Below are 25387 nucleotides of genomic sequence, written 5' to 3'. Positions count from 1 at the left end.
TTGTGTGTGTGTGTGCATGTAAAAATATAACAATGTGTAGCCTGTAAGAGAACAAAAAGAGCATGTATTTTTGGCACAGCTGCAGACAGATACAGGGACTACTCAAAGCCTAGACGTAGTAAGGAACTTCAGACATGGCCATAAAGAGAGAAAGGGCAGGGCACTGGAGATCTGAGGGACAGAGAGGAGTATTGGTGTGTGTCTGAAAAAACGAAAAGTGAATGTGTAGCCACAATATAGGTAAACACGCATTTCACCTTTAGTCTTGTAAAAGAACAAGAGAATCTGAATTCTCCAGTGTCAGGTTTCATGCAATCTATGTACAACTAATAATGAATGCTAAGTATTGAAACTATTTACTTTATGAATTCCATACTAAAAAAGCCTACTAACAAGGAGATAGTAAGCAGAATAAGGACAGTTGGAAAATCTCAATTGAGGACAGTTGGAATGTCTCAGTTGCATTTCCTCGTGCCCTCTCTCCTCACCTCCCGCTCAAAACCCATTGGAGGAGAAGGTCAAAACAACAACCAGACAAGTCTCCTCTTACTGTCCTTCCTGTGAGCTGGTCGGCTAAATTGACTATCTCTGGAAGGGAAGAGAAAAACAACACACAAGCATTACATAATAACACCATAAAATGTGAGATTCATGATAACTAAATACTACTTGTATAGTGTAGTTAGTGGAATAAATATTGGCACAGTGTGGTAAAGTTGGTAATTCTTGCTGTTTACTCATGGAATTTGTATTTTAAATCAAAAGATGAATATGACAGGCAAATATTTAGACTGCAAACTGTTTTAGGATATTTTCTAACCCAGCAACAGCTATACATTTTCCTCAAGTTAATCCTTTGATCTGAAATATCAATTAGTGTACATGAGTATAATGTAAAAATGACCTACTTTACTTCACTGACACAATACTTATGACACTACCTGTGTGGTGGAGAGAGAAAAAAAAACACCATTGAACTCTGCATCAAAACGCAGCTAATGAATTTGAACCTTGATTGCTGCTTTTCTTTGCTGAGGCAGCCACTTCAGGGTTGGCAACAGGCTCATGGCAAAGAGGGTCTCTTCATCCTCCTTAATGTGAGGATCAGGTTGGGCTGCATCCCTCTCGATGGCTTTGAGGAGCCTCTGCTGAAATGAGTTGAGTGGATCTGGGGGCTGGTGTGACGTTGTTCCTCTTCATTTCTCCATGTTTCTCTCATTTGTCTCCACGGCCACATCCTGTTCAAGGCCTTCAGTGGTCACTCCCAGGAGGGTCATAATAATCTCAGGAGGTCCTAGATGAAGCTGCTGACTCAGACCTCTTCTCTTTCTCTGCCCTTCTCCCTCTGATACCTGTCCCCGAGTCCTCTCCACTTCCTCCCAGTCTTCTTCTTCTTCTGCTCCCTGCCTACAGACAGAAACTAAAACAAGAAGCTCCCACGCTGAGGTCTGTTCAACGCTGGTCCGACCAATCTGATTCCACACTCCAAGACTGCTTCCATCACGTGGACTGGGATATGCTTCGTATTGCGTCAAACAACAACATTGACGAATACGCTGATTCGGTGAGCGAGTTCATTAGAACGTGCGTTGAAGATGTCGTTCCCATAGCAACGATTAAAACATTCCCAAACCAGAAACCGTGGATTGATGGCAGCATTCGCGTGAAACTGAAAGCGCAAACCACTGCTTTTAATCAGGGCAAGGTGACCGGAAACATGACCGAATACAAACAGTGTAGCTATTCCTTCCGCAAGGCAATCCAACAAGCTAAGCGTCAATATAGAGACAAAGTAGAATCGCAATTCAACGGCTCAGACACAAGAGGCATGTGGCAGGGTCTACAGTCAATCACGGACTACAGGAAGAAATCCAGCCCAGTCACGGACCAGGATGTCTTGCTCCCAGGCAGACTAAATAACTTTTTTGCCCGCTTTGAGGACAATACAGTGCCACTGACACGGCCCACTACCAAAACCTGCGGACTCTCCTTCACTGCAGCCGACGCGAGTAAAACATTTAAACGTGTTAACCCTCGCAAGGCTGCAGGCCCAGACGGCATCCCCAGCTGCGCCCTCAGAGCATGCGCAGAACAGCTGGCTGGTGTGTTTACGGACATATTCAATCAATCCCTATCCCAGTCTGCTGTTCCCACATGCTTCAAGAGGGCCACCATTGTTCTTGTTTCCAAGAAAGCTAAGGTAACTGAGCTAAACGACTACCGCCCCGCAGCACTCACTTCCGTCATCATGAAGTGCTTTGAGAGACAAGTCAAGGACCATATCACCTCCACCCTACCTGACACCCTAGACCCACTCCAATTTGCTTACCGCCCAAATAGGTCCACAGACAATGCAATCGCAACCACACTGCACACTGCCCTAACCCATCTGGACAAGAGGAATACCTATGTGAGAATGCTGTTCATCGACTACAGCTCAGCATTTAACACCATAGTACCCTCCAAACTCATCATCAAGCTCGAGACCCTGGGTCTCGAACCCGCCCTGTGCAACTGGGTACTGGACTTCCTGACGGGCCGCCCCCAGGTGGTGAGGGTAGGTAACAACATCTCCACCCCGCTGATCCTCAACACTGGGGCCCCACAAGGGTGCGTTCTGAGCCCTCTCCTGTACTCCCTGTTCACCCACGCACGCCTCCAACTCAATTATCAAGTTTGCATGAAGACAACTGTGTTAGCAGTGGCTTATGTGACCATTACATCGGTGTATGCTAGCTAACACACTTATTTACAGCAATCATATGCCAAAGCACATCCCAGAAAGCCCCTCAATCCCTAACAGGTACCATATACCCACACATGTATAAATCAGTAACGTACAGCAAACGTGTACACGTTGTAAAATAGAAAACAGTATTCAGAACGTGACCTACCCCTTGCATCACGTTTTCATACTGGGGAGATCACAACACACCTTATTGTCATCAGAGTTGAACTAACCAATAAGAATGCTTGAACATTAAATACACATTTCTTTAGAGGCAAGTGGAAACATAACCAACCCTGTTACACGTGCACACATTTATTTTGTCCCCTACACCAAACGCGATCACGACATGCAGGTTCAAATATCAAAACAAACTCTTAACTAAATGACATTAATTTGGGGAGAGGTCGAAAAGCATTAAACATGTATGGCAATTTAGGTAGTCGCTGAAGTTGGAGACTTTTCTCTCCCTCACCAACTTCAAACATCTGCTATCTGAGCAGTTAAACTATCGGTAAATAGCCCACCCATTTTTACCTACCTCATCCCCATACTGTTTTTATTTATTTACTTTTCTGCTCTTTTGCACACCAATATCTCTACCTGTACATGACCATCTGATCATTTATCACTCCAGTGTTATTAACCTGCAAAATTGTAATTATTCGCCTACCTCCTCATGCCTTTTGCACACAATGTGCAGACTCCCCTTTTTTTTTTCTTTTTTTTTTCCTACTGTGTTATTGACTTGTTAATTGTTTACTTACTCCATGTGTAACTTTGTGTTGTCTGTTCACACTGCTATGCTTTATCTTGGCCAGGTCGCAGTTGCAAATGAGAACTTGTTCTCAACTAGCCTACCTGGTTAAATAAAGGTGAAATAAATAAAAAATATTTTTAAAAATTAGGTAGTTAGCTTGCACTTGCTAGCTAATTTGTCCTATTTAGCTAGCTTGCTGTTGCTAGCTAATTTGTCCTGGGATATAAACATTAATCCACACAAAACGCTCAACCCAATCATTTCTAGTCATCTCTCCTCCTTCCAGGCCTTTTCATCTTTGAACTTATATGGTGATTAGCATCTACACTTTCATAGTATTATCACGACAACCGGCAAAACAGTTTGTATTTGTGGCAATGACAAATATACCCTACGTGGGTATAACCAATGAGGAGATGGCACGTGGGTACCTGCTTCTATAAACCAATGAGGAGATGGGAGAGGCAGCGCGATCTGTGTCAGAAATAGGAATGGCTTCTATTTTAGCCCTTGGCAAAGCAGACGCTCGTTGACGAGCGCAAGCAGCGTGGGTGCAATAATTGAATAACAGATTCCTAAATCTATTTTGCAATGCTCGCGGACGTGTCGCGAGCGGTGTAGTCAGGGTATAAGGCTGTTTATTTAACTAGGCAAGTCAGTTAATAACAAATTCTTATTTACAATGACTACCTACCCCAGCCAAACCCTAACCCGGACAACGCTGGGCCAATTGTGCTCTGCCCTATGGGACTTCCAAACATGGCCGGTTGTAAATACAGCCTGAAATCTAACCAGGGTCTGTAGTGACGCCTCTAGCACTGAGATGCAGTGCATTAGACCACTGCGCCACTCGGGAGCCCAGGGCAAGAGGTTGATAACAATGTAATGTCTGTTAAATAAAGCGGAATTGCTGATTAGCAGTTGATAAAATTTTTTTTACAAAAATTAGAACCTTGTCTTTTACTACTAAACTTCCTGGTTTTGAATATATGAAAACGTTAATTATCTGTCAATCAGCTGTCCCCTGTGTCTTCCCTTCAGAAGGGTACTTGTGTGAGAAGAAACCTATTGGGGAGAGAGGTAGGTGAAGTAATTGATGAAAATAGTTAGAAAATGATTGTCTAGGATTTAATACCCATCATTACAATGGACTTGTATATAATGTAAAATATTACAATAGCTTTTGGTTGATAGGCAAGTCAAAGAGCGCTCGCTTGTACATCACTTCAGAGGTAATTCACCTCTAAGAGAGTGCTCTCTATAGGCCTACTTGCAGGGGACTTAGCGAATTGGGGGCCTGTTTTCTTTCCATCTCTCAGGGAAATCCTGTACCTAAAGAATCGAATGAAGACCCTGGACAGGCATCATGAAAACAACTCCTGGAGTGTTGACTCGCTTGTGAAACCAGACCTTAAGAGTGAGATATTATACCATCAGCCTCTGCAGAGCAACAGATCAACCACAAATACTCATACTTCAAAAGGCAGAAAATATTTTAGGGTGGGAAGAATCTACTTTTTATGGACGCTTCATATTCTGGTGAGTATGGCAATAACGTGAAACTTAAACTTAAAAATATATACAGAAGTCAGAAGTTTACATACACCTTAGACAAATACATTTAAACTCAGCTTTTCACAATTCCTGAGATTTAATCCAAGTAAAAATTCCCTGTCTTTAGTCAGTTAGGATCACCACTTTATTTTAAGAATGTGAATTGTCATAATAATAGTAGAGGATAATTATTTATTTCAGCTTTTATTTCTTTCATCACATTCCCAGTGGGTCAGAAGTTTACATACACTCAATTAGTATTTGGCAGCATTGCCTTTAAATTGTTTAACTTGGGTCAAACGTTTCGGGTTCCCACAATAAGTTGGGTGAATTTTGGCCCATTCCTCCTGACAGATCTGGTGTAACTGAGTCAGGTTTGTAGGCCTCCTTGCTCGCATACGCTTTTTCAGTTCTGCCCACACATTTTCTATTGGATTGAGGTCAGGGCTTTGTGATGGCCACCCCAATACCTTGACTTTGTTGTCCTTAAGCCATTTTGCCAAAACTTTGGATGTATGCTTGGGGTCATTGTCCATTTGGAAGACCCAATTGCAAACAGGCTTTAACTTCCTGACTAATGTCTTGAGATGTTGCTTCAATATATCCACATAATTTTGCTTCTTCATGATGGCATTAAATTTTGTGAAATGCACCAGTCCCTCCTGCAGCAAAGCACCCCCACAACATGATGCTGCCACCCCCGTGCTTCATGGTTGGGATGGTGTTCTTCGGCTTGCAAGCATTCCCCTTTTTCCTCCAAACATAATGATGGTCATCATGGCCAAATAGTTATATTTTTGTTTCATCAGACCAGAGGACATTTCTCCAAAAAGTACGATCTTTGTCCCCAAGTGCAGTTGCAAACAGTAGTCTGGCTTTTTTATGGCGTTTTTGGAGCTGTGCCTTCTTCCTTGCGGAGCTGGCTTTCAGGTTATGTCAATATAGGCCTTGTTTTACTGTGGATATAAATACTTTTGTACCAATTTCCTCCAGCATCTTCACAAGGTCCTTTGCTGTTGATCTGGGATTGATTTGCAGTTTTTGCACCAAAGTACATTCATCTCTAGGAGACAGAACCCGTCTCCTTCCTCAGGGTTATGACAGCTGCGTGGTGTTTATACTTGCATGCTATTGTTTGTACAGATGAACGTGGTACCTTCAGGCATTTGGAAATTGCTCCCAAGGATGAACCAGACCTGTGGAGGTCTACCATTTTTCTTCTGAGGTCTTGGCACAGTTTGAAGGTAGACCTTGAAATGCATCCACAGGTACACCTCCAATTGACTCAAATGATGTCAATTAGCCTATCAGATGCTTCTAAAGCCATTACATAATTTTCTGGGATTTTCCAAGCTGTTTAAAGGCACAGTCAGTTTAGTGCATGTAAACTTCTGACCCACTGGAATTGTGATACAGTGAGGTAAGTGAAATAATATATAAACAATTGTTGGAAAAATGACTTGCACAAGTGTCATGCACAAAGTAGATGTCCTAACCGACTTGCCAAAACTATAGTTTGTTGACAGGAAATTTGTTGAGTGGTTGAAAAACAAGTTTTAATGACTCCAACCTAAGTGTTTGTAAACTTCCGACTTCAACTGTAAATCAATAATATTACAATGACATTTCAGGCCTCACAACTTATGCTTATGCAGTCTACGCACTAGTTGTCAGGGATGAAAGTGGGCATGGCTTCCCAGTGGCAACGATCATCATCAGTTAATAGACCCCCCCAGCAAAATGTTGCTCATGACTTTTGAGACAAGGTATTTGTACAGCTCCTCCATGACAACTGTTTCTAGTGAATAACTATGACTTGCCATAACCAAGTCATTTTCTATAGTTTATGAATCTAAAATTAACATGTTATACCTCTTTTCTTTCTTATTTTTATTTTTTTTTACCCCTTTTTCTCCCCAATTTTGTGGTATCCAATTGTTTTAGCAGCTACTATCTTGTCTCATCGCTACAACTCCCGTACGGGCTCGGGAGAGACGAAGGTTGAAAGTCATGCGTCCTCCGATACACAACCCAACCAAGCCGCACTGCTTCTTAACACAGCGCCATCCAACCCGGAAGCCAGCCGCACCAATGTGTCGGAGGAAACACTGTGCACCTGGCAACCTTGGTTAGCGCGCACTGCGCCCGGCCCGCCACAGGAGTCGCTGGTGCGCGATGAGACAAGGATTTCCCTACCGGCCAAACCCTCCCTAACCCAGACAACGCTAGGCCAATTGTGCGTCGCCCCTCGGACCTCCCGGTCGCGGCCGGTTACGACAGAGCCTGGGCGCAAACCCAGAGTCTCTGGTGGCACAGCTGGCGCTGCAGTAAAGCGCCCTTAACCACTGCGCCCCTTTTCTTTCTTATTGTTACAGTACATCTAGGGCCTTCATGATTTACAAAGATATGGAGGAGGTGGGGGCCATAAAGGAAGTCTTTCCAAATGTTCATGTTCTTCTGTGTTGGTTCCACATCCTGCAGGTAAAATATGATTGAAATTATGTGTTTGACCTAATAGATGTGTATGACATTTATGACGTTTTTCTGGTATTAAGGTAGACATTTCTTCAGAGGACTATATATTTTGAAGGCTGGAAATGCCTCCAAAGACTCAGGACAGGTTAACATCAAAAGACAGGAGAAAAGTGATTGACTTTATGATCCAAGTGAAAAACCCACAATCAATGAGTAGATGAGTCTTTATAAAAAAAACACACATGAAGGTATTGGGACTTCATTTAGTCAGATTAGGCAATTTGATATTATTTTGCCTTTAATTTAATTTATCACAGGAAATTATTACCTCAAAAGTAGATTTGTGTATCAATGACACAGAACACACTACATACAACCCTCATGGGGGTAAAGCTCTCTCCTGAAAAGGAGAGCATATTCCAAACATGGAATGCTATGCAATGTCCTTTAGAGGAAAAAAATAATGCAAATAAGAACTGAAACAAAAGGAGGATTAAAAAAAAAAAACTGAGCGACTAAAAAGCACCCAAAGGAAAATCACAGCTAAAAAAAAATTGGTATTTTAAAACTATTTTTTAAATATGTCCAGTTTCGGCCCCCTTCAGGTTCTCTGCCAGGCTATTCCAGAGGCCGGGGGCATAGTAACTAAAGTGCAAGAGGACCAGAGGGATCTACTGGGTACATAACTTGAAAATAATTACAATATAGCATTAATACTGGAGTGATAGATGTGCAGATGATGATGTGCAAGTAGAGATACTGGAGTGCAAAAGAGCAAGAGGGTAAGTAATAATATGGGGATGAGGTAGTCGGGTGTGCTATTTACAGATTGGCTGTGTACAGGTACAGTGATCGGTTGTGTACAGGTACAGTGATCGGTTGTGTACAGGTACAGTGATCGGTAAGCTGCTCTGACAGCTGATGCTTATAGTTAGAGAGGGAGATTTAAGACCCCAGCTTCAGTGATTTTTGCAATTCGTCCCTGTCATTGGCAGCAGAGAACTGGAAGGAAAGGCGGCCAAAGGAAGTGTTGGCTTTGGGGATGACAAGTGCAATATACCTGCTGGAGCACGTGCTACAGGTGGGTGTTGCTATGGTGACTAGTGAACTGAGATAAGGCGGGGCTTTACCTAGCAAAGACTTATAGAAGACCTGGAGCCAGTGGGTTTGGCGACGAATATGTAGTGAGGGCCAGCCAACGAGAGCATACAGGTCACAGTGGTGGGTAGTATATGGGGCTTTGGTGATAAAACGGATGGCACTGTGATAGATTGCATCCAATTTGCGGAGTAGAGTGTTGAGACAAATTTGTAAATGACATCGCCAAAGTCAAGAATCGGTAGGATTGTCAGTTTTACGAGGGTATGTTTGGCAGCATGAGTGAAGGAGGCTTTGTTGTGAAATAGGAAGCTGATTCTAGATTTAATTTTGGATTGGAGATGCTTAATGTGAGTCTGGAAGGAGAGTTTACAGTCTAACCAGACACCTAGGTTTTTGTAGTTGTCCACATATTCTAGGTCAGAACCGTCCAGAGTAGTGATGCTAGACGGGAGGGTGCGGGCAGCAATCGGTTGAAGAGCATGCACTTAGTTTTACTAGCATTTAGAAGCAGTTGGAGGCCTCGGAAGGAGTGTTGTATGGCATTGAAGCTCATTTGGAGGTTTGTTAGCACAGTGTCCAAAGAAGTGCCAGAAGTATACAGAATGGTGTCGTCTGCGTAGAGGTGGATCAGAGAATCACCAGCAGCAAGAGCGACATCATTGATGTATACAGAGAAAAGAGTCAGCCCGAGAATTGGACCCTGTGGCACCACCATAGACTGCCAGAGGTCCGGACAACAGGCCCTCCGATTTGACACACTGAACTCTGAGAAGTAGTTGGTGAACCAGGCGAGGCAATCATTTGAGAAGCCAAGGCTATTGAATCTGCCTATAAGAATGCGGTGAATGACAAGAGTCGAAAGCCTTGGCCAGGTCGATGAAGACGGCCGCACAGTACTGTCTTTTATCGATGGCGGTTATGATATCATTTAGGACCTTGAGCGTGGCTGAGGTGCATCCATGACCAGCTCGGAAACCAGATTGCATAGCGGAGAAGGTACGGTGGGATTCTAAATGGTCGGTGATCTGTATATTAACTTGGCTTTCGAAGATTTTAGAAAAGCAGGCAGGATGGATATAGGTCTATAACAGTTTGGGTCTAGAGTGTCTCCCCCTTTGAAGAGGGGGATGACCACAGCAGCTTTCCAATCTTTGGGGATCTCAGACAACAACTGTGGGAAGCATTGAGGGCTCCTGAGTGGCGCAGCGATCTAAGGCAATGCATCTTAGTGCTAGAGGCGTCACTACAGACCCTGGTTCGATTTCAGGCTGTATCACAACCGGCTGTGATTTGCCCAGCGTCGTGTGGGTTAGGGTTTGGCTAGGGTAGGCTGTCATTGTAAATAAGAATTTGTTCTTAACTGACTTGCCTCGTTAAATAAAATTGAAGTCAACATGGGCCAGCTTTCGAAACCTTGTAAAGTCCATGCCCCGATGTATTGAGGTTGTTCTGAGGCCATATATATTGTATATTTCGACAGAGGTTGGAATAATATAGTGAAAATTATTATAATGCCATTTTAGTGTAAGAGCTGTTTGACAAGACTGCATGGAATTTCATCCTGCTTTGGTGGGATGGCGTTTTGGCCTGGCTAGTGACATCATCAGGCGGTAAATTAGTTAACAGACCAATATGAAATAGATTTCCAAACCTCTCTGCCAATAACAAATTTTCAGTTTTCCCCTCTTTAATCAGACCATTCCGACAGTCCTAGCTAAATTCTTGCTTGAGAAATCACTCTTTGCTAAGAATTATGTTTAATTTTTGTTTTACCATTTTAATTGAACACGATAACAGTAAGGTACTTAATATCTTACCCCAGGCCAGAAATGATTTGATATGGAGATAAAAACAGCTGCATTGGACCTTCAACCCCCTTAATCTAACCTTATTTTAACCAATTCGGAAATAGATCATGGTAGATCATGACTTAACCATTTATCTGCATAAAATATCCCATATCATACATCGAACTCTCCATTTTACCACATCCAGCTCAGGTTACATATAAGCCTACTCTGCTAACTCCTCCTGCCCCTCCTTCACTGACCTCACTCCCACTTGGACCCTCTACATATGGGAAAACAAAGGACAGAAATGTTGCCAGCATGGAAGAGCAATTAGAATGTGTCTTGTACATAAGTAAAATAGCCTGTGGCAGAGAAACAGCACAGTCCAGTTGCAGCACTCACGTGACAAATGGATTCAATATTCAAGTTAAGGCTATTGGAAACACATCATAACAAAACATAGCATATATGACTATCTTTATTTTCACAGAGGGAACTTAATTTGTGGTGTCAGATACATCAAGCACACTTCAATTTAAAACACAGTGTGAATAGGTTTGATTGTAATAATACTCTATGAAAATAGATATCTAATATCATAGCTTAGGCTACATTTTATTATATAATAAGTCCCTTTTTTATAGGGGGGCCTACCCGTCATTGATGGAAACATAACTGTAAAAATGGCATTAATATAATAACTAACACTTTTGTTTGCATGCTATGCATTAAAATATTTCTGAATTAACATTTACCATTAGTCGATTACCTATCATGATACTGGTGCGTGCCGTTTTATATGTAACGACATGCACACGTTATTGGAATAAAAGTGTACAGACATGTAATTTCAGAGTAACACATCATCGACAGATAAATTACAGTAACTAACGTTAGCTACTTTACCGAGTTGTCTTTCACTTTCTTCCAGTGTAAATTACTGCTGTCTGTCAAAGTCGCCAGTTTTTGTTGTTGATTTCATGAAGTGCAACGTGTCATACCAATGTTTGTATGTCTTTGACAATATCAATGATGCAACTTAAACTATTTTTGTATCTGAAAACAAGCAATTATACTCGTAAACCATATCTAATTCGTTAAGCTAGCTTGCTTAATTTACATGTAGCGTCGCATTTAACTTGCTGTCAGTCAATCGAACTAGCTGGTTGGACGCGGCACTGCTGCAGGCAAACTGCTTCTCCTCTTCTCCTCGAACAAGGAGGTGAAAGCGTTGCTGAGAGCCCATTGGCTATCGAACGGCCAATGGCGTGGGTCTTGATGGCTTGGGCGCCCTCCCCCTCCTCGAAACCAGTCCGGGCGTTGCTCAGATGGGCGTGACTGGAATTGTGTCGCTCCGACAACACTGCGCAGACGCATCAGGACAACTTCGTGAAGAAAGACGGATGCTGGGCGAACGCGGATGCCCAAAGTGAACCTCGAAAAGTCAACTGTTGGACAGAATACAGAAGTGTGAATCAATTGAGAGTCTTGCTCTGTTACCATGAACTTTGGACCTGGATGGTGAGTCTTGCTGCCACAGATTAAACGACCACCGGGAGTCTGACGGAGGCGGGGGACGTCAATCACATCAGCAGGTACACGGCATAGCCTCCTAACAATCGGCGGTGCAGAAGTCATTGAGCTAGAACGAAGGTACCCTAGCTGACCACAAATATATCCTAGTCACAATAGTGGTTATAAATATCTCATCGATTTTCAAAATCCTTATCCAGGACCCCTGGGCTTCTGCCTCCCCAGCCACTGGTTAGTTAATGTTAGCTAACAAGCTAACCTATCTATACTGAACAAAAATAAACGTAACAATTAACGATTTTACCGAGTTACAGTTCATATAAGGAAATCAATCAATTGAAATAAATTAGGACTTAATCTATTAATTTCACTTGACTGGGGATACAGATATTCATCCGTTAGTCACAGAATTTAAAGAAAAAGGTAGGGGCGTGGATCAGAAAATCAGTCAGTATTTGGTGTGACCACCATTTCCCTCATGCAGCAAGATACATCACCTTCACATAGACTTGATGAGGCTGGGGATTGTGGCCTGTGGAATGTTGCCCACTCCTCTTCAATTGCTGTGCGAAGTTGCTGATATTGTCGGGAACTGGAACACGCGGTTATACACATCGATCCAGATAATCCCAAATGTGCTCAATGACTGACATGTCTGGTGAGTATTTAGGCCATGGAAGAATTGGGACATTTTCAGCTTCCAGGTATTGTGTATAGATCCTTGCCATTAGCATGCTAAAACATGAGGTGATGTCGGCAGATGAATAGCAGGACAATGGGCCTAAGGATCCTGTCACAGTATCTCTGTGCATTCAAATTGCTATCGATAAAATGCTATTGTGTTTGTTGTCCGTAGCCTATACCTGCCCATACCATAACCCCACCATGGGGAACTGCGTTTACAACGTTGACCTCAGCAAACCGCTTGCCCACACAACACCTTACACGTCTTCTGCGGTTGTGAGGCCGGTTGGACTTAATGCCAAATTCTCTAAAATTACGTTTGAGTCGGCTTATGGTAGAGAAATTAGCTTTCAATTATCTGGCAACAGCTCTGGTGGACATTCCTGCAGTCAGCATGCCAATTGCATGCTCCCTCAACTTGTGGCATTGCTATGACAACTGCACATTTTAGTGGCTTTTTATTGTCCCCAGCACAAGGTGCCCCTGTGTAATAATCATGTCTAATCGGCTTCTGATATGCCACACCTGTCAGGTGGATGGATTATCTTGGAAAATGATAAATTCTCACTAACAGGGATTTAAACAAATTTGTGCACAAAATTTGAGAGAAGTAAGCTGTTCCCAACATTTGAGAGAAATAAGCTTTTTGTGTGGATGGAAGATTTCTGGGATTTTTTAAATTTCAGCTTATGAAACCAACACTTACAGGTTGCGTTTATATTTTTGTTCAGTCCAGATGTGGTTCTTCCTAGCCCTAGGTCATGACTCTTAGTTCCAGTACACATTATACGAAGGCGTCTTCTGTAGGGGCGAGTTTTGATAAGATCCCCGTCACTCGGTCTGAACATTAACATGCATCGCATTCGGTAAGGTTTTGGAAGCATATGGATCTCATTTTTCATATCGGCAAGAAATACTTTTCAGAAAATAAGAGGTTATATTTATACACACCTTGATAGGGTTAGTGCTCCCACACTTCCATATCTCAATGTTACAGCACTTGTTTAGGGAAAACAGACTGAAGACAAAATTAGCAATCTAGCATGCTCCGAACACCTGTGTGTAAACATAACTTGACATGTAGTTTGGTAGAATGGAAGCACCCATAGCTGTATGGAACTGTGCAAAACTTCTATATTAAGTATCTTCTTTATCTGAAGGATTTTTTCTCGCTGATGAGAGATAAGGGCCATATCACAAGCGATGATTTGACGTTTCCAAATGTTAAAACACAGCATCAGAGTTGTAGTTCACACAAGGCAGACGGGGAAAGCTGAGAACTGTAGGGAGTTTGAGTGCTATGGTTCTGCTTATGTCACACATGCATAAGTAGCAGTCTTTGCTGTTCTGTAGTGTGAACTACTTGGTTATCAGCCATAGAACCATGGGTATGAATATCAAATAGTTTTAGAGAATAAGTTTCAAATAACCTGGCATTGGCGACACTCCTAATTCTCGATTCAGCCAAACGTATCTTCTAAAATGTCCAGTTGCAGGTGGTGCGTTTTGAATTTTGAAAATTCTCCATTGTTAAAATGAATAAATGTTTTTCTCCATGAAGTAATCCAACAATGTGTACGGCGCCATCTTGTCTATTTCAAATCTTCTCTCACTGATCGAGACATGAGTGTCATTGTGACATGCAACACTTTGGGGTGGACCCATCTATCGCAATCAATACCAGGTTAGTTGAAAAAACCTCTGGCAACATGTTTTATAGGCAAGCCTGTAACTCGCAGTAATTGATACCAAAAATCTTTGGTTAAATCACATCTGGTCTTACAATCTGTAGATAGTTGGACAGAGGAGCAGGTAGTCGTGGACGTTCAAAATCGTGCAATATATGTAAAAGTAAAACAACGTTTAGTCTCCATTGTACATAATAATAATTATAAAACATTTTCTTTGTTGCCAGGCAATAGCATACGGCAGATACTACCACTGTGAGAGAAGAGTGGTGGGAGTAGGACGACGTTGGGATGCTTGCGTGTCTGTGTGGTGCAGATCAGACATACAGTGAAGAGGAGTGGCAGCAATGTTGCCTGGTGTTGGTGTGTTTGGCACAGGGAGTACGGCACGGATGCTAGTTCCATTGCTGCGGGGGGAAGGGTTTGAGGTACGTGCGCTCTGGGGGAGAAGCGAGGAGGAGGCAAGATCCCTGGCGCAGGAGCTGGGCATTCCGTTTCACACCAGCCAATCAGACGATGTCTTATTGCACCCTGATGTTGACCTGGTCTGCATCTACATCTCACCCCCACTCACACGGCAGATTGCCGTCAAAGCCCTGGGTAAGACAACACAAATGCATGTACGCTTGTACACACACACAGTTGGGTTCTATAGTGTCCAGCCCCACCCAGGAAGTGTGGCAGACTGGGGCTCTTTCCTGCCCCGTGGGAGAGTGTTGGTAATCACAGTAACAATCCCAGTGTTTACACCACAAACGTTGGCACAGTGCCTACACAACACTCAGCAAACACACACAATACTCTTACTGTGCTTTCATAGCACACAAGTAATTGACGAGGCCGTAGGGAAGCGATGCTTCCACAAACTTACATAAACAGTACAGTCTCTGAACACTGATACTGGCTGCATTCCTCTTCTAATCTGTCTGGACTCATACCTCGCATACCCCCCCCCACATCTCTTTCCCTCTCCATGGCTGAGGCTCTCTTTTCCTCTTTCTCACTGTATTCTGAATGATTTACAATAGTTGCCAATAAGCTTTAACTTAATCGTGAGTTTTGAGGTACTAGTAGGTTATGATGTCAGAGGAGGTGAATTGACTGTCTTATCTGGGTGAATTCCTGAGCGTTGACCTTAGCTTCCTGCTTTAGTTCCTGCTTCCTAAGAGTGTGTCCAACAACCGGGGGGAGGGACTTGCTCTTTGTGTGTGTGCGCGGCAGAGGGGTCTGGACAGTATGTTCTTCCTCCTTCTGTGTCGGTCGATTGGTGGAACCCCTTAGTTGGGTGGGGCTTTAAGGTCAGGGCTGAGGTTATATTTGCTCATCGACACACACACACACACACAGTTAATAAATAGTGCCACAACCTACATACACACATGGTGGTTGTTGAAGCATAGAGGTGCTTTTCAGGAACATCTCTCTTTCTCTCTCAGGGATAGGTAAAAATGTGGTATGTGAGAAGGCTGCTACCGCTGTGGACGCGTTCAAGATGGTGACTGCGGCGCGGTACTACCCCCAGTTGCTGAGCATTGTGGGTAATGCTCTGCGCTTCCTCCCGGCATTCGTAGCAATGCGGCAGCTGCTGGCAGAGGGATACGTGGGTGAGCTGCAGGTGTGTGACGCCCGCGTCTATGGCCCCAGTCTGCTCGATCAATCATACGGCTGGACCTGCGAGGAGCTGATGGGGGGTGGCGGACTCCACACAGTTGGCTCTACCCTCGTGGACCTGCTGAGTCACCTGATGGGAGCACGGGCAATACGGGTGCATGGCCTTCTCAGGACGTTTGTGCGGCAGAATGGAGCGATCCGCGGGATCCGCCGAGTCACCAGTGATGACTTCTGTTTCTTCCAGATGCTGATGGGAGGGTCTGGTTCTGGACCTGGGACTGGGTCAGGAGTGTGCTGCACTGTGACTCTGAACTTCAACATGCCGGGGGCCTTTGTCCACGAGGTGATGGTTGTTGGGTCAGCAGGGAGGCTGATTGCCAGGGGGACAGAGCTGTATGGGCAGCGAAATGGAGGGAACGGGGAGGAGCTGCTGCTAGGGGACAGCAAAGGGACAGGACAAGAGGTCAAGGATGTCCCCCTGCCACACCTGCGGGGGCTAGGCTCCATGGTTAAGGCTCTAAAAGATGCTTTCCAGGCACAGGAAGAGCGTCGGTCGTGGGCGCGGGGGCCAGTTGCAATGGCGTCGACGTTTGAGGATGGGCTGTATGTGCAGACGGTGGTGGAGGCGGTGAAACGGTCAAGCCGCAGCGGAGAGTGGGAAAGTGTGGAGGTCATGACACAGGAACCAGATCCCAACCAAAACCTCTGTGAGGCGCTACAGAGAAACAAGAACTGAGTACTCGTTTATATACACACATACTAATATAAATGACCTTCAGACAGCCTCTATGACCTGTCCTGAGGAGACTGTCCCCTATCAACTACTACCCTGTGTCTAGTGACCTCTTCCGTGCATAAGGGCCACACTCAAAGCCACAGCATCCTGTCCTGCAAGCAGCCACAGCCAGGCAGACTGGTGGGCACACCTTCTACTTGATGTCAACTCTTCTTCTCAGCAGAGTTTTTGTGTGCATGCTTGTGTGTGTTTTTTAAATTTTCCAGCCAATCCGACCCTAGTTCACCTTACCCACACACATTCCTGTCTAATCAGTGAACACCTTGAAGGAGGAAGTGTTAAGTATTCACACTACAGTTTCTCACTGTGCCTCACTACTTCTGCTGATGTAAGAAATGTTTGGAGTTGTTTACATAGATGTCACAGATGAAATGTAGGATTATCTCTTATACATGTGTACTATACACAAACTGCTACTTTTAAAGAGTAACTTACTAACTCAAGAATTTCATAACAAATCTAACTTTACAACTTCTCGTAGAGTTTACAAGAAGATTCGTATCATCATCAGACTGCCATCACAGCAGAGTTACTCATATGCAACCGCCCTTGACTTTCAGTTATTTGATGTATATTTTATTATATTGACTGTTGATCCCATATTCCATATCAGCATCTCCTGCACTGCTAAAATGCTACTACAACCTCTGCTGTGTACAAGCCTGTGAATAGAATGTGTGTGACTATATGGTGGAAAGACTACTGTATTTATTTCTTTTTTTACTTTTGCGTTTTACTAAGAAAGGGCTGTATGCTTATTATTTAAGTAATATGTGTTCAGGAAGTGGAAATGTGTCTAATAAGCTATAAGTTTGTTAATGAATATTTATATTGTGTGTTTTTAAGTTATCATTTCAGTTTTACTTGGCGTTATCACTGTTACACACAATACCTGTGATTTTGTTTTCAGTGGGGGGGACAGCGGCTGTGAAAACATACTGTGCTCTCGTGTTACTTCCCAAGTTAATAAATATCTCAGTCTTATTGCTGCCTCCGTGCGTGTTTAATTTACTCAGAAGTGAGGATTTTCAAAAATTACTGATTAAATGTCTTCCAGTAGTGTAAAGTAAAACATATAACACAATGTTAATTGAATGATGGCTCCAATCTCCTCGTAGGAATTGGGGTCTCATTCAAATGTTGGATGTACAATTAGACCGACCAAAAGTGCACTGCATCACAATGTTGCTAATTTAGACGAGATAGAGGTTTCAGTCCTCTGCAGCAGGCTTTCGATGAAGACTGCAAATACGATAGGTGGCAGCAAAACGCCTGTTAGTGTCATTTTCCAGCATTCAAGCAACTCGCAACCACTTAGGTACCATGCATACGCTACACGGTTTTGCCATGTTCTGCCGTTCCAGACACATTTTCATGATCGGGGTAAAATCCTCTGAATTTGGCCTAGGATCATAAGAACTTAAGCTAGGATCAGAACATACGGGACTCGTGTAGTTTGAGCATGTCAAGGAATCTCCTATGATGGTTGTTCTGTTCGCCAGACCCCTGTCAGATGTCCCGAAAATGTTCTGACATGTCAGCAATTTCGGTTGTGCATTTTGTTAGATAAGCAGTGCTATGACGCGATTGCTGCCAATTTTCAGCATGTGACACAAATCAAAGACAAAGTATGAAGATAAAACAAACTGCTTTTCAATAGAAATCCCTGATCACACGTAGGCGACGTTGGCTAGCCAAGCGCATGTGCACAAATACACAATCGGGTCTAACAGTCGACTCTCGGTGACTTTATTTAGAACGTTTCAGAAACTCCGTGACCCGGAAGTATCTTTTTAGTGTTGCTGACGAGTCGTCTATTAGTTACCACAACCACAAAGTCAAAAGGGCTATATCGTACAAATTCATGAAAATAAAAATGTGGTCTTCATTTAAGGTTATGCATAAGGTTGGCAGTTTACTTAAGGTTAGGTTTAAAACCACGTTCTAATAAGATAGATTCTAGAAATGGCTAGCGTTATGACATTGAGGCTGTGGTAACTAGTGACGACTGACGAGACGTTTATGGGAAGATGGCGCCTAGAAAGCGAAGTGTCGTTTGGTCTTTTTTCAGAGCCGTAGATGAGAAGAAAGTGACTTGTCTGCTGTGTTTGGAGACCGTCCTTCATTGCGGCCACACCACGAACATGCTAAGGCATTTGCGTAGCAAACACCTGAACGAGTATAGTAGCGCGGCAGCATCAAAAGATAGGCGGTCTGTGGCGGCGGACGACAACAGTCAACCAATGATGATGAACAGTGAAGACTATTGTGATGGTATGATTTGATATTATGTGGAGACGTTATCATACTCGGATATCAGGTAATGCGAATGTAAAGTATCAAACTTTCATTCGTCAACCCACGCTTGATGCAGACAGTGTTTAGCTATTCCGTCAAATGTTTCCATTGTGTTAGCCCATATGGATAGTCGTCAGCTCAATGACTGGGCGTCTATGGGAAGACCTAGTATGATAGCTGAGCCAGTCACACTTCGTATAAAATGAATGGAATGCTACTTACCAACTAGCTATATTATGCTGCACACACAATGCTGAATGCTTCTACCAAAAACTAGCTAGCTTGTAACGTTAGCAGCTATGCTGTCTGTGTCCCGAATCAGCTGACTCAGCGTTACAATATATTGATCGCGGAGAAACATGCTGATTTACGAACTGACTTGTGATAACATTCTCTCTTTTGGGGCAGGATGTCTACAACTTTAGGGTAATTAAACAAGCCAAGCAGTGTTGCCAGGTCTAGTAAAAATGTCTAACCCAATGACCTCTGAAAACCCGCCCACAAGGTCTGAAAACTAGCCCTAAAATGTTGTTTTGCAGCCTCAGTTGCCACATTTATCCATGAAAGCCTTTTTCCATAATTTTATCGAGCGAATTAAGGAATATCTACGTACTTTTTTTACGAAGTGAGTTAAGAACCAAAATTCAGTTTTCCATTAATATAATAATTATTCCAAGTATAAGAATGTTGCAAGAGAATATACATAAATCGCCTTTATTAATCTCTCCAGATTATTTTCCATCAATGGATGTCGATTTAAATTGTTTTGACTGCTATGATTAAACAATAAGGCCATAGGAGGTGTGGTATACGGCCAGTATACCACGGCTAAGTGCTGTTCTTTGGCCATAGCCTTTAGCCTGGTATATTTGCCATATACCACAAACCCCTGAGGAGCCTGATTGCTATGTAAACAAAACAAAACAAAAAAATTGGGGTCATTCCCATGGTACACAGTCTGATATACCATGGCTTTCAACCAATCAGCATTCAGGGCTCAAACACTATAGTTATGCATGTGCGTAACTATAGATAAATCTGACAGGATAATTTTTCTGGCAATTGTGCCTTCATTATGTGCCAGATGTTAAGGCTACAAACCGTTATAAATGGCCTATTTGCGAGATTGATTTATTTCAATCAGCATAGGCTACTGAAAAATCTGCGTTTATGATTGCAATTCAACTTTTCCATGGTTTGCTGAGCTAGTTGCAGGTAGTTTATAGCCCCTGAAAGGCCAACATCTAATTTCAGGAAAAAGTCCACAATGAAATATGGAGAATGATACATTCGTGATAGAGATGTGACCATGATCACAACTGAACTTCCTTTTTAAATTAACATGGCCATTAAGAATTGCATAACACAAGGCTACAATAACAAACGGAGCAATACGCTATTTATTAAATCATTGTGAACTTTCCCCCCATAGCACGCGAGGGAGTTACATTATTTCCATTTCGAATGTCCACTCGCGCAGTGCTCGAGACCCAAGAACTGAGCATGCATAAAACCCTTCGCTTGATATGGTTTTCCAGAAACAAAGTCGACATTAGAATGCAGTTTATCTAATGCACTCTTACAGAGCCTAAAGTTGTTTTCCTGTGCTTTGTTACCATTATTTATTGATGCGCATCAGTTATAGTTTTATAGAACAAGGGTTGGAAATGGATTCCTCCATAATGACAATCTAAACACTATTTCAACTTTATTATGTGACTTGTTCAGCACATTTTCATTCATCAACTAATTTAGGCTTGCCATAACAGAGGGGTTGAATACTTATTGACTCAATACATTTCAGCTATTCATTTTTCTATTTGTAAACATTTGTAAAAATGTAATTCCACTTTGACCTTATGGGGTATTGTCTCTAGGCCAGTGACCAAAACAATCTAAATTGACTAACTCAACAACATTTTGAAAAAGTCAATGGGTATGAACTTTCTGAAGGCACCATATGTAAAATACACGACATGACCAAAAGTATATGGACACCTACTTGTCGAACATATCTTCCGAAATCATGGGCATTAATATGTAGTTGGTCCCCCCCCTTTGCTGCCACAACAGCCTCCACTCTACTGGGAAGGCTTTCCACTAGATGTTGGAACATTGCTGCGGGGTCTTGCTTCCATTCAGCCACAAGCATTAGTGAGGTCGGGCACTGATGTTGGACGACTAGGCTTTGCTCGCAGTTGGCGTTTCAATTCAATGGGATTGAGGTCAGGGCTCTGTGCAGGCCAGTTAAGTTCTTCCACACTGATCTCAACAAACCATTTCTGTATGAACCTCGTTTTGTGCACGGGGGAATTTTCATGCTGAAACAGGAAAGGGCCTTACACAAACTGTTGCCACAAAGTTGGAAGCACAGAATCGTCTAGATTGTCATTGTATGCTATTGCGTTAAGATTTCCCTTCACTGGAACGAAGGGGCCTAGCCCGCCCCATAAAAAAACACCCCAGACCATTATTTATTTCCAACATATTGTACAGTTTGCACTATGCATTGTGGCAGGTAGCGTTCTCCTGGCATCTGCCAAACCAATGTTAGTCCGTCGGACTGCCAGATGTTTAAGTATGGTTCATCACGCCAGAGAAAGTGTTTCCACTGGTCCAGAGTTTCGATGACGGTGAGCTTACACCACTCCAGCCGACGCTTGGCATTGCACATGGTGTTCTTAGGCTGCTCGACCATGGAAACCCATTTCATAAAGCTCCAGACGAACAGTTCTTGTACTGATGTTGCTTCCAGAGGCAGTTTGGAACTCTGTAGTGAGTGTTGCAACTGAGGACAGATGATTTTTATCAGCTACGTGCTTCAGCACTTGGCGGTCCTGTTCTGTGAGCTTGTGTGGCCTACCACTTTGTGGCTGAGCTGTTGTTTCACCTAAATGTTTCCACTTCACAATAACGGCACTTACAGCTCTAGCAGGGCAGAAATGTGACTAGGTGACTTGTTGGAAAGGTTGCATCTTATGACGGTGTCCCATTGAAAGTCAATGAGCTCTTCAGTAAGGTCATTCTACTGTCAATGTTTGTCTATGGAGATTAAATGGCTGTGTGCTCAATTTTATATACCCATCAGCAAATAGCTGAATCCACTAATTTGAAGGCCATGAATCCACATACTTTTGGCCATGTAGTGTAGCTGTAAGTGTAGTAGTGTTGGCTAGCAACACATTTTAGGTGAATGGTTGAGTCAGACAGTCCTCAGTGGAATAACTTTTTTTACTTTTTTTAAACATTTTTTTGCTGGTACACTTGTCTCAGTGGAGGTAGCGCTAGAGGAGCAGCCCCCAGAGCAGGCAGCCTCGGTGAGTGACGCAGACATCGCAAGTGCCATCAACGGCATCCTGAAGGCAGCAGAGGATCACGCTGTGGTCAGAGACACCGGGGCTGTGATTGTGGGCCAGGTCAGTGCAGGGGCCACACCATCTGGCCGGAAGTGGAGCTCTGTGTGGACGCACTACGAGCGGTTGGGGGAGCAGAACCGCGCGCTTTGTCTGATCTGCAATGAGAAGATCCAGCACCAGAGCAGCACCAGCAACCTGCTGCGCCACCTCTCCAAGAGACATCCAGAGGCCTTTGCTCGCCTGGAGGGCCACATCAAGAAACAGAAGACCAGCGACGTCCAGAAAACATTGCGTAGAGACGGCGACCCAGGCCCAAAACACACCAACCTGTCAAGGAGAATTGGAGGGGTAGCACTGAAACAAAGCCCAGGGAAATTTCCAGGTAGGTCTAATGATTGTATATGTCTGCGTATCGGTGTTGCTCAAATTGATCCCAAAATTCTGTATTCGAAGAACTGATACTCATACGTGTGTTCATTTATGAAAATACGTAAGTTGGAGAACCTGAGCTCTTGATTTCATGCTGTCTTTCCTGTCTCCGCTCTCTTTCTCTCACTCTGTAGATGCATTTGATGTAATGGGAGCATGTGAGGGGGAGGTGCGTGTGTTGGAGCGGGAGCGTGAGCTGACGGAGGCCTTGAGGAGGGCTCAGCAGCAGGAGGCACGGGCGCTGGAGCAGCAGAGGGAGCTCCTGGAGACACTACGTCGGGCCAACACCAGAGAGGCATCTGCAGAGAAGGTGGCCCTAGAGACCCTGAGGAGAAGCCAGGAGCAGGAGGCCCGCTCCCTGCAGAGGGAGAGGGAAGACCTGCAGAGAGAGCGAGTGGAGTTGCAGATGGAGAAGGAAAGGATGCAAAGGGAGAGGGAGGAGCTGGAGTGCTTAAGAAGGGACTCTGGGCAAGAGAGCAGTCCGGTGCAGACATTGGACCGAACCACTGGGTTGTTCCAGGGGGGCGTGGTACAGGAACAGGAGGTGACTATGAGGGAAGAGGTTCTTGGTTAGGGGATGTTTCAGTAAGCCAACAGGACGATACTGTAATGTTCAGAAGTTGACCACCTATCCCATCACCATGCATTCAGACTCTAACTCAAACACCTCTCTCTAAAAGGAGGGAGATGGTGGGTGAATGCACTCAGGAGGGGGTTTAGTGATGTAAATACTTTTGTAGCTTTTTTTATGAAAATAAACCTGTACCATGTCATTAAGTTGTGGAGTTTTTAGTTCAGGAGTATAGTAAGTCCTCGTGTACCATTAAATCATTGTACTCTAGAACAAAGTGACACATTTGAGTTAGGAGTATAACATAGTTAATACACCTACTAATTCAAGGGTTTTTCTGTATTTTTACTATTTTCTACATTGTAGAATAATAGTGAAGACCTCAAAACTATGAAATAACACACATGGAATCATGTAGTAACAAAAAAAGTGTCAAACAAATCAAAATATATTTGAGATTCTTCGAAGTAGCCACCCTTTGACAGCTTTGCACACTCTTGGCACTCAAACCAGCTTCACCTGGAATGCTTTTCCAACCATCTTGAAGGAGTTCCCACATATGCTGTGCACTTGTTGGCTGCTTTTTCTTCACTCTGTGGTCCAACTCATCCCAAACCATCTCAATTGGGTTGAGGTCAGGTGATTGTGGAGGCTAGGTGATCTGATGCAGCACTCCATCACTTTCCTTCTTGGTCAAATAGCCCTAACACAGCCTGGAGGTGTGTTGTTACGTTGTCCGGTTGAAAAACAAATGATAGTCCCACTAAGCGCAAACCAGATGGGATGGCGTATTGCTGCAGAATGCTGTGGTAGCCATGCTGGTTGTGTGCCTTGAATTCTAAATAAATCACTGACAGTGTCACCAGCAAAGCACCATCACACCACTTCCTCCACGCTTCACTGTGGGAACGACACATGCAGAGATCATCCGTTCACCTGCTCTGCAGCTCACATAGACACGGCAGTTGGAACCAAAAATCTCAAATTTGGACTCATCAGACCAAAGGACAGATTTCAACCGGTCGAATGTCTATTGCTCCTATGTCTTGGCCCAAGCAATTCTCTTCTTATTATTGGTGTCCTTTAGTAGTGTTTTCTTTGCAGCAATTTGACCCCATAATTTGGGCTTGGTCTTTTACCAAATAGGGCTATCTTCTGTATACCACCCCGACCTTGTCACAACATAACTGATTGGCTCAAATGTATTTTGAAGGAAAGAAATTACACAAATTAACTTTTAACAAGAGACACCAGTTTAATGTAAATGCGTTCCAGGTGACCACCTCATGAAGCTGGTTGAGAGAATGCCAAGAGTGCAAAGCTGTCATCAAGGCAAATGGTGGCTACTTTGAAGAATCTCAAAGGCCTTTCGAAAAAGAGGCTGTCATGATTGACTGTGGCCCATATTCAACCCGTATTGCTTGTTACAGAAGATTACTGTTGTACATTGAATATCCATTCATCCTTGTTGCACCTTTATGTGTTGGCTCTCTATGTCTGTACATAGTGTGAAATGTGGTTTCCCTAAAGTTATTACACCCTAAACCTGAATCTGAAATTACCTTTAGGATCTTTCTTTGGGGTTCTAATCTCCCCGGTGTACATGCACCGAACATCCATAGGCTGGAGCCATCTGGAAGCTCGGTGCATGTACATATAAAGAGAACTAAATAGGAAACTCAACAGTGTGTTAGGCTGAGAAACATTATTTAGATGGCTGTTTTATTGTTGTTGAAAGCTTGAAATGTACACAATGCGAAGGGACCTTGTTTCTAACACACACACACCCACATACACACACACACACAATCACCCTCCCAGACATTCCTGCTTCATAGATAACAACCCTAAGGGCAATAAAATAGGGGGTGTGGGGCCATTCTCTTTCAAAAGTTCAAACACAGACCCCCCCAGTTCAACCAGGTACCTAGACATCAATCATCATGACAACTTCAAAGGAATAGATACAATATATGCATAAATTAGCACACCCTCTAACGCGTGAGAACAGGA

At 43.5% G+C, this 25387-nt stretch overlaps 2 protein-coding genes across 4 annotated transcripts; both read left to right on the top strand.

Annotated features, from left to right (window-relative positions):
• The first annotated feature begins 11745 nt into the window (after positions 1-11745).
• Positions 11746-17704, top strand: LOC139411502 (glucose-fructose oxidoreductase domain-containing protein 2-like). Of its 3 annotated transcripts, none has more exons than XM_071157962.1 (3): positions 11746-12003; positions 14541-14913; positions 15750-17704. In XM_071157962.1, exons 2-3 carry the CDS (start codon positions 14661-14663, stop codon positions 16658-16660), a joined length of 1164 nt encoding a protein of 387 aa, XP_071014063.1. In that variant the 5' UTR covers positions 11746-12003; positions 14541-14660; the 3' UTR covers positions 16661-17704. The 3 variants fall into 3 exon arrangements, with proteins under 3 accessions (XP_071014063.1, XP_071014064.1, XP_071014065.1); XM_071157963.1 differs by having other exon boundaries at positions 11798-11929; XM_071157964.1 differs by lacking the exon at positions 11746-12003 and adding an exon at positions 13738-14309.
• Positions 17705-18748: 1044 nt separating this feature from the next.
• On the top strand, positions 18749-23576 carry LOC139411501 (uncharacterized). The gene is made up of 3 exons (XM_071157961.1): positions 18749-18994; positions 22292-22756; positions 22938-23576. Exons 1-3 carry the CDS (start codon positions 18751-18753, stop codon positions 23375-23377), a joined length of 1149 nt encoding a protein of 382 aa, XP_071014062.1. The 5' UTR covers positions 18749-18750; the 3' UTR covers positions 23378-23576.
• The last annotated feature ends 1811 nt before the right edge of the window (positions 23577-25387 follow it).

The sequence above is a fragment of the Oncorhynchus clarkii genome, chromosome 6 (genome assembly GCF_045791955.1).
Source record: "Oncorhynchus clarkii lewisi isolate Uvic-CL-2024 chromosome 6, UVic_Ocla_1.0, whole genome shotgun sequence".
Lineage (NCBI taxonomy): Eukaryota > Metazoa > Chordata > Actinopteri > Salmoniformes > Salmonidae > Oncorhynchus > Oncorhynchus clarkii.
Note: the sequence above shows the minus strand (reverse complement) of the source record. Positions and strands in the feature narration are given on the sequence as shown.

Coding starts and splice junctions, on each gene's coding strand:
- LOC139411502 (XM_071157962.1), top strand. CDS start 14,661: ATGTTGCCTGGTGTTGGTGTGTTTGGCACAGGGAGTACGGCACGGATG. Junction 14,914..15,749: donor GATTGCCGTCAAAGCCCTGG/GTAAGACAACAC, acceptor TTTCTCTCTCAG/GGATAGGTAAAAATGTGGTA.
- LOC139411501 (XM_071157961.1), top strand. CDS start 18,751: ATGGCGCCTAGAAAGCGAAGTGTCGTTTGGTCTTTTTTCAGAGCCGTA. Junction 18,995..22,291: donor CAGTGAAGACTATTGTGATG/GTATGATTTGAT, acceptor CACTTGTCTCAG/TGGAGGTAGCGCTAGAGGAG. Junction 22,757..22,937: donor AAGCCCAGGGAAATTTCCAG/GTAGGTCTAATG, acceptor CTCACTCTGTAG/ATGCATTTGATGTAATGGGA.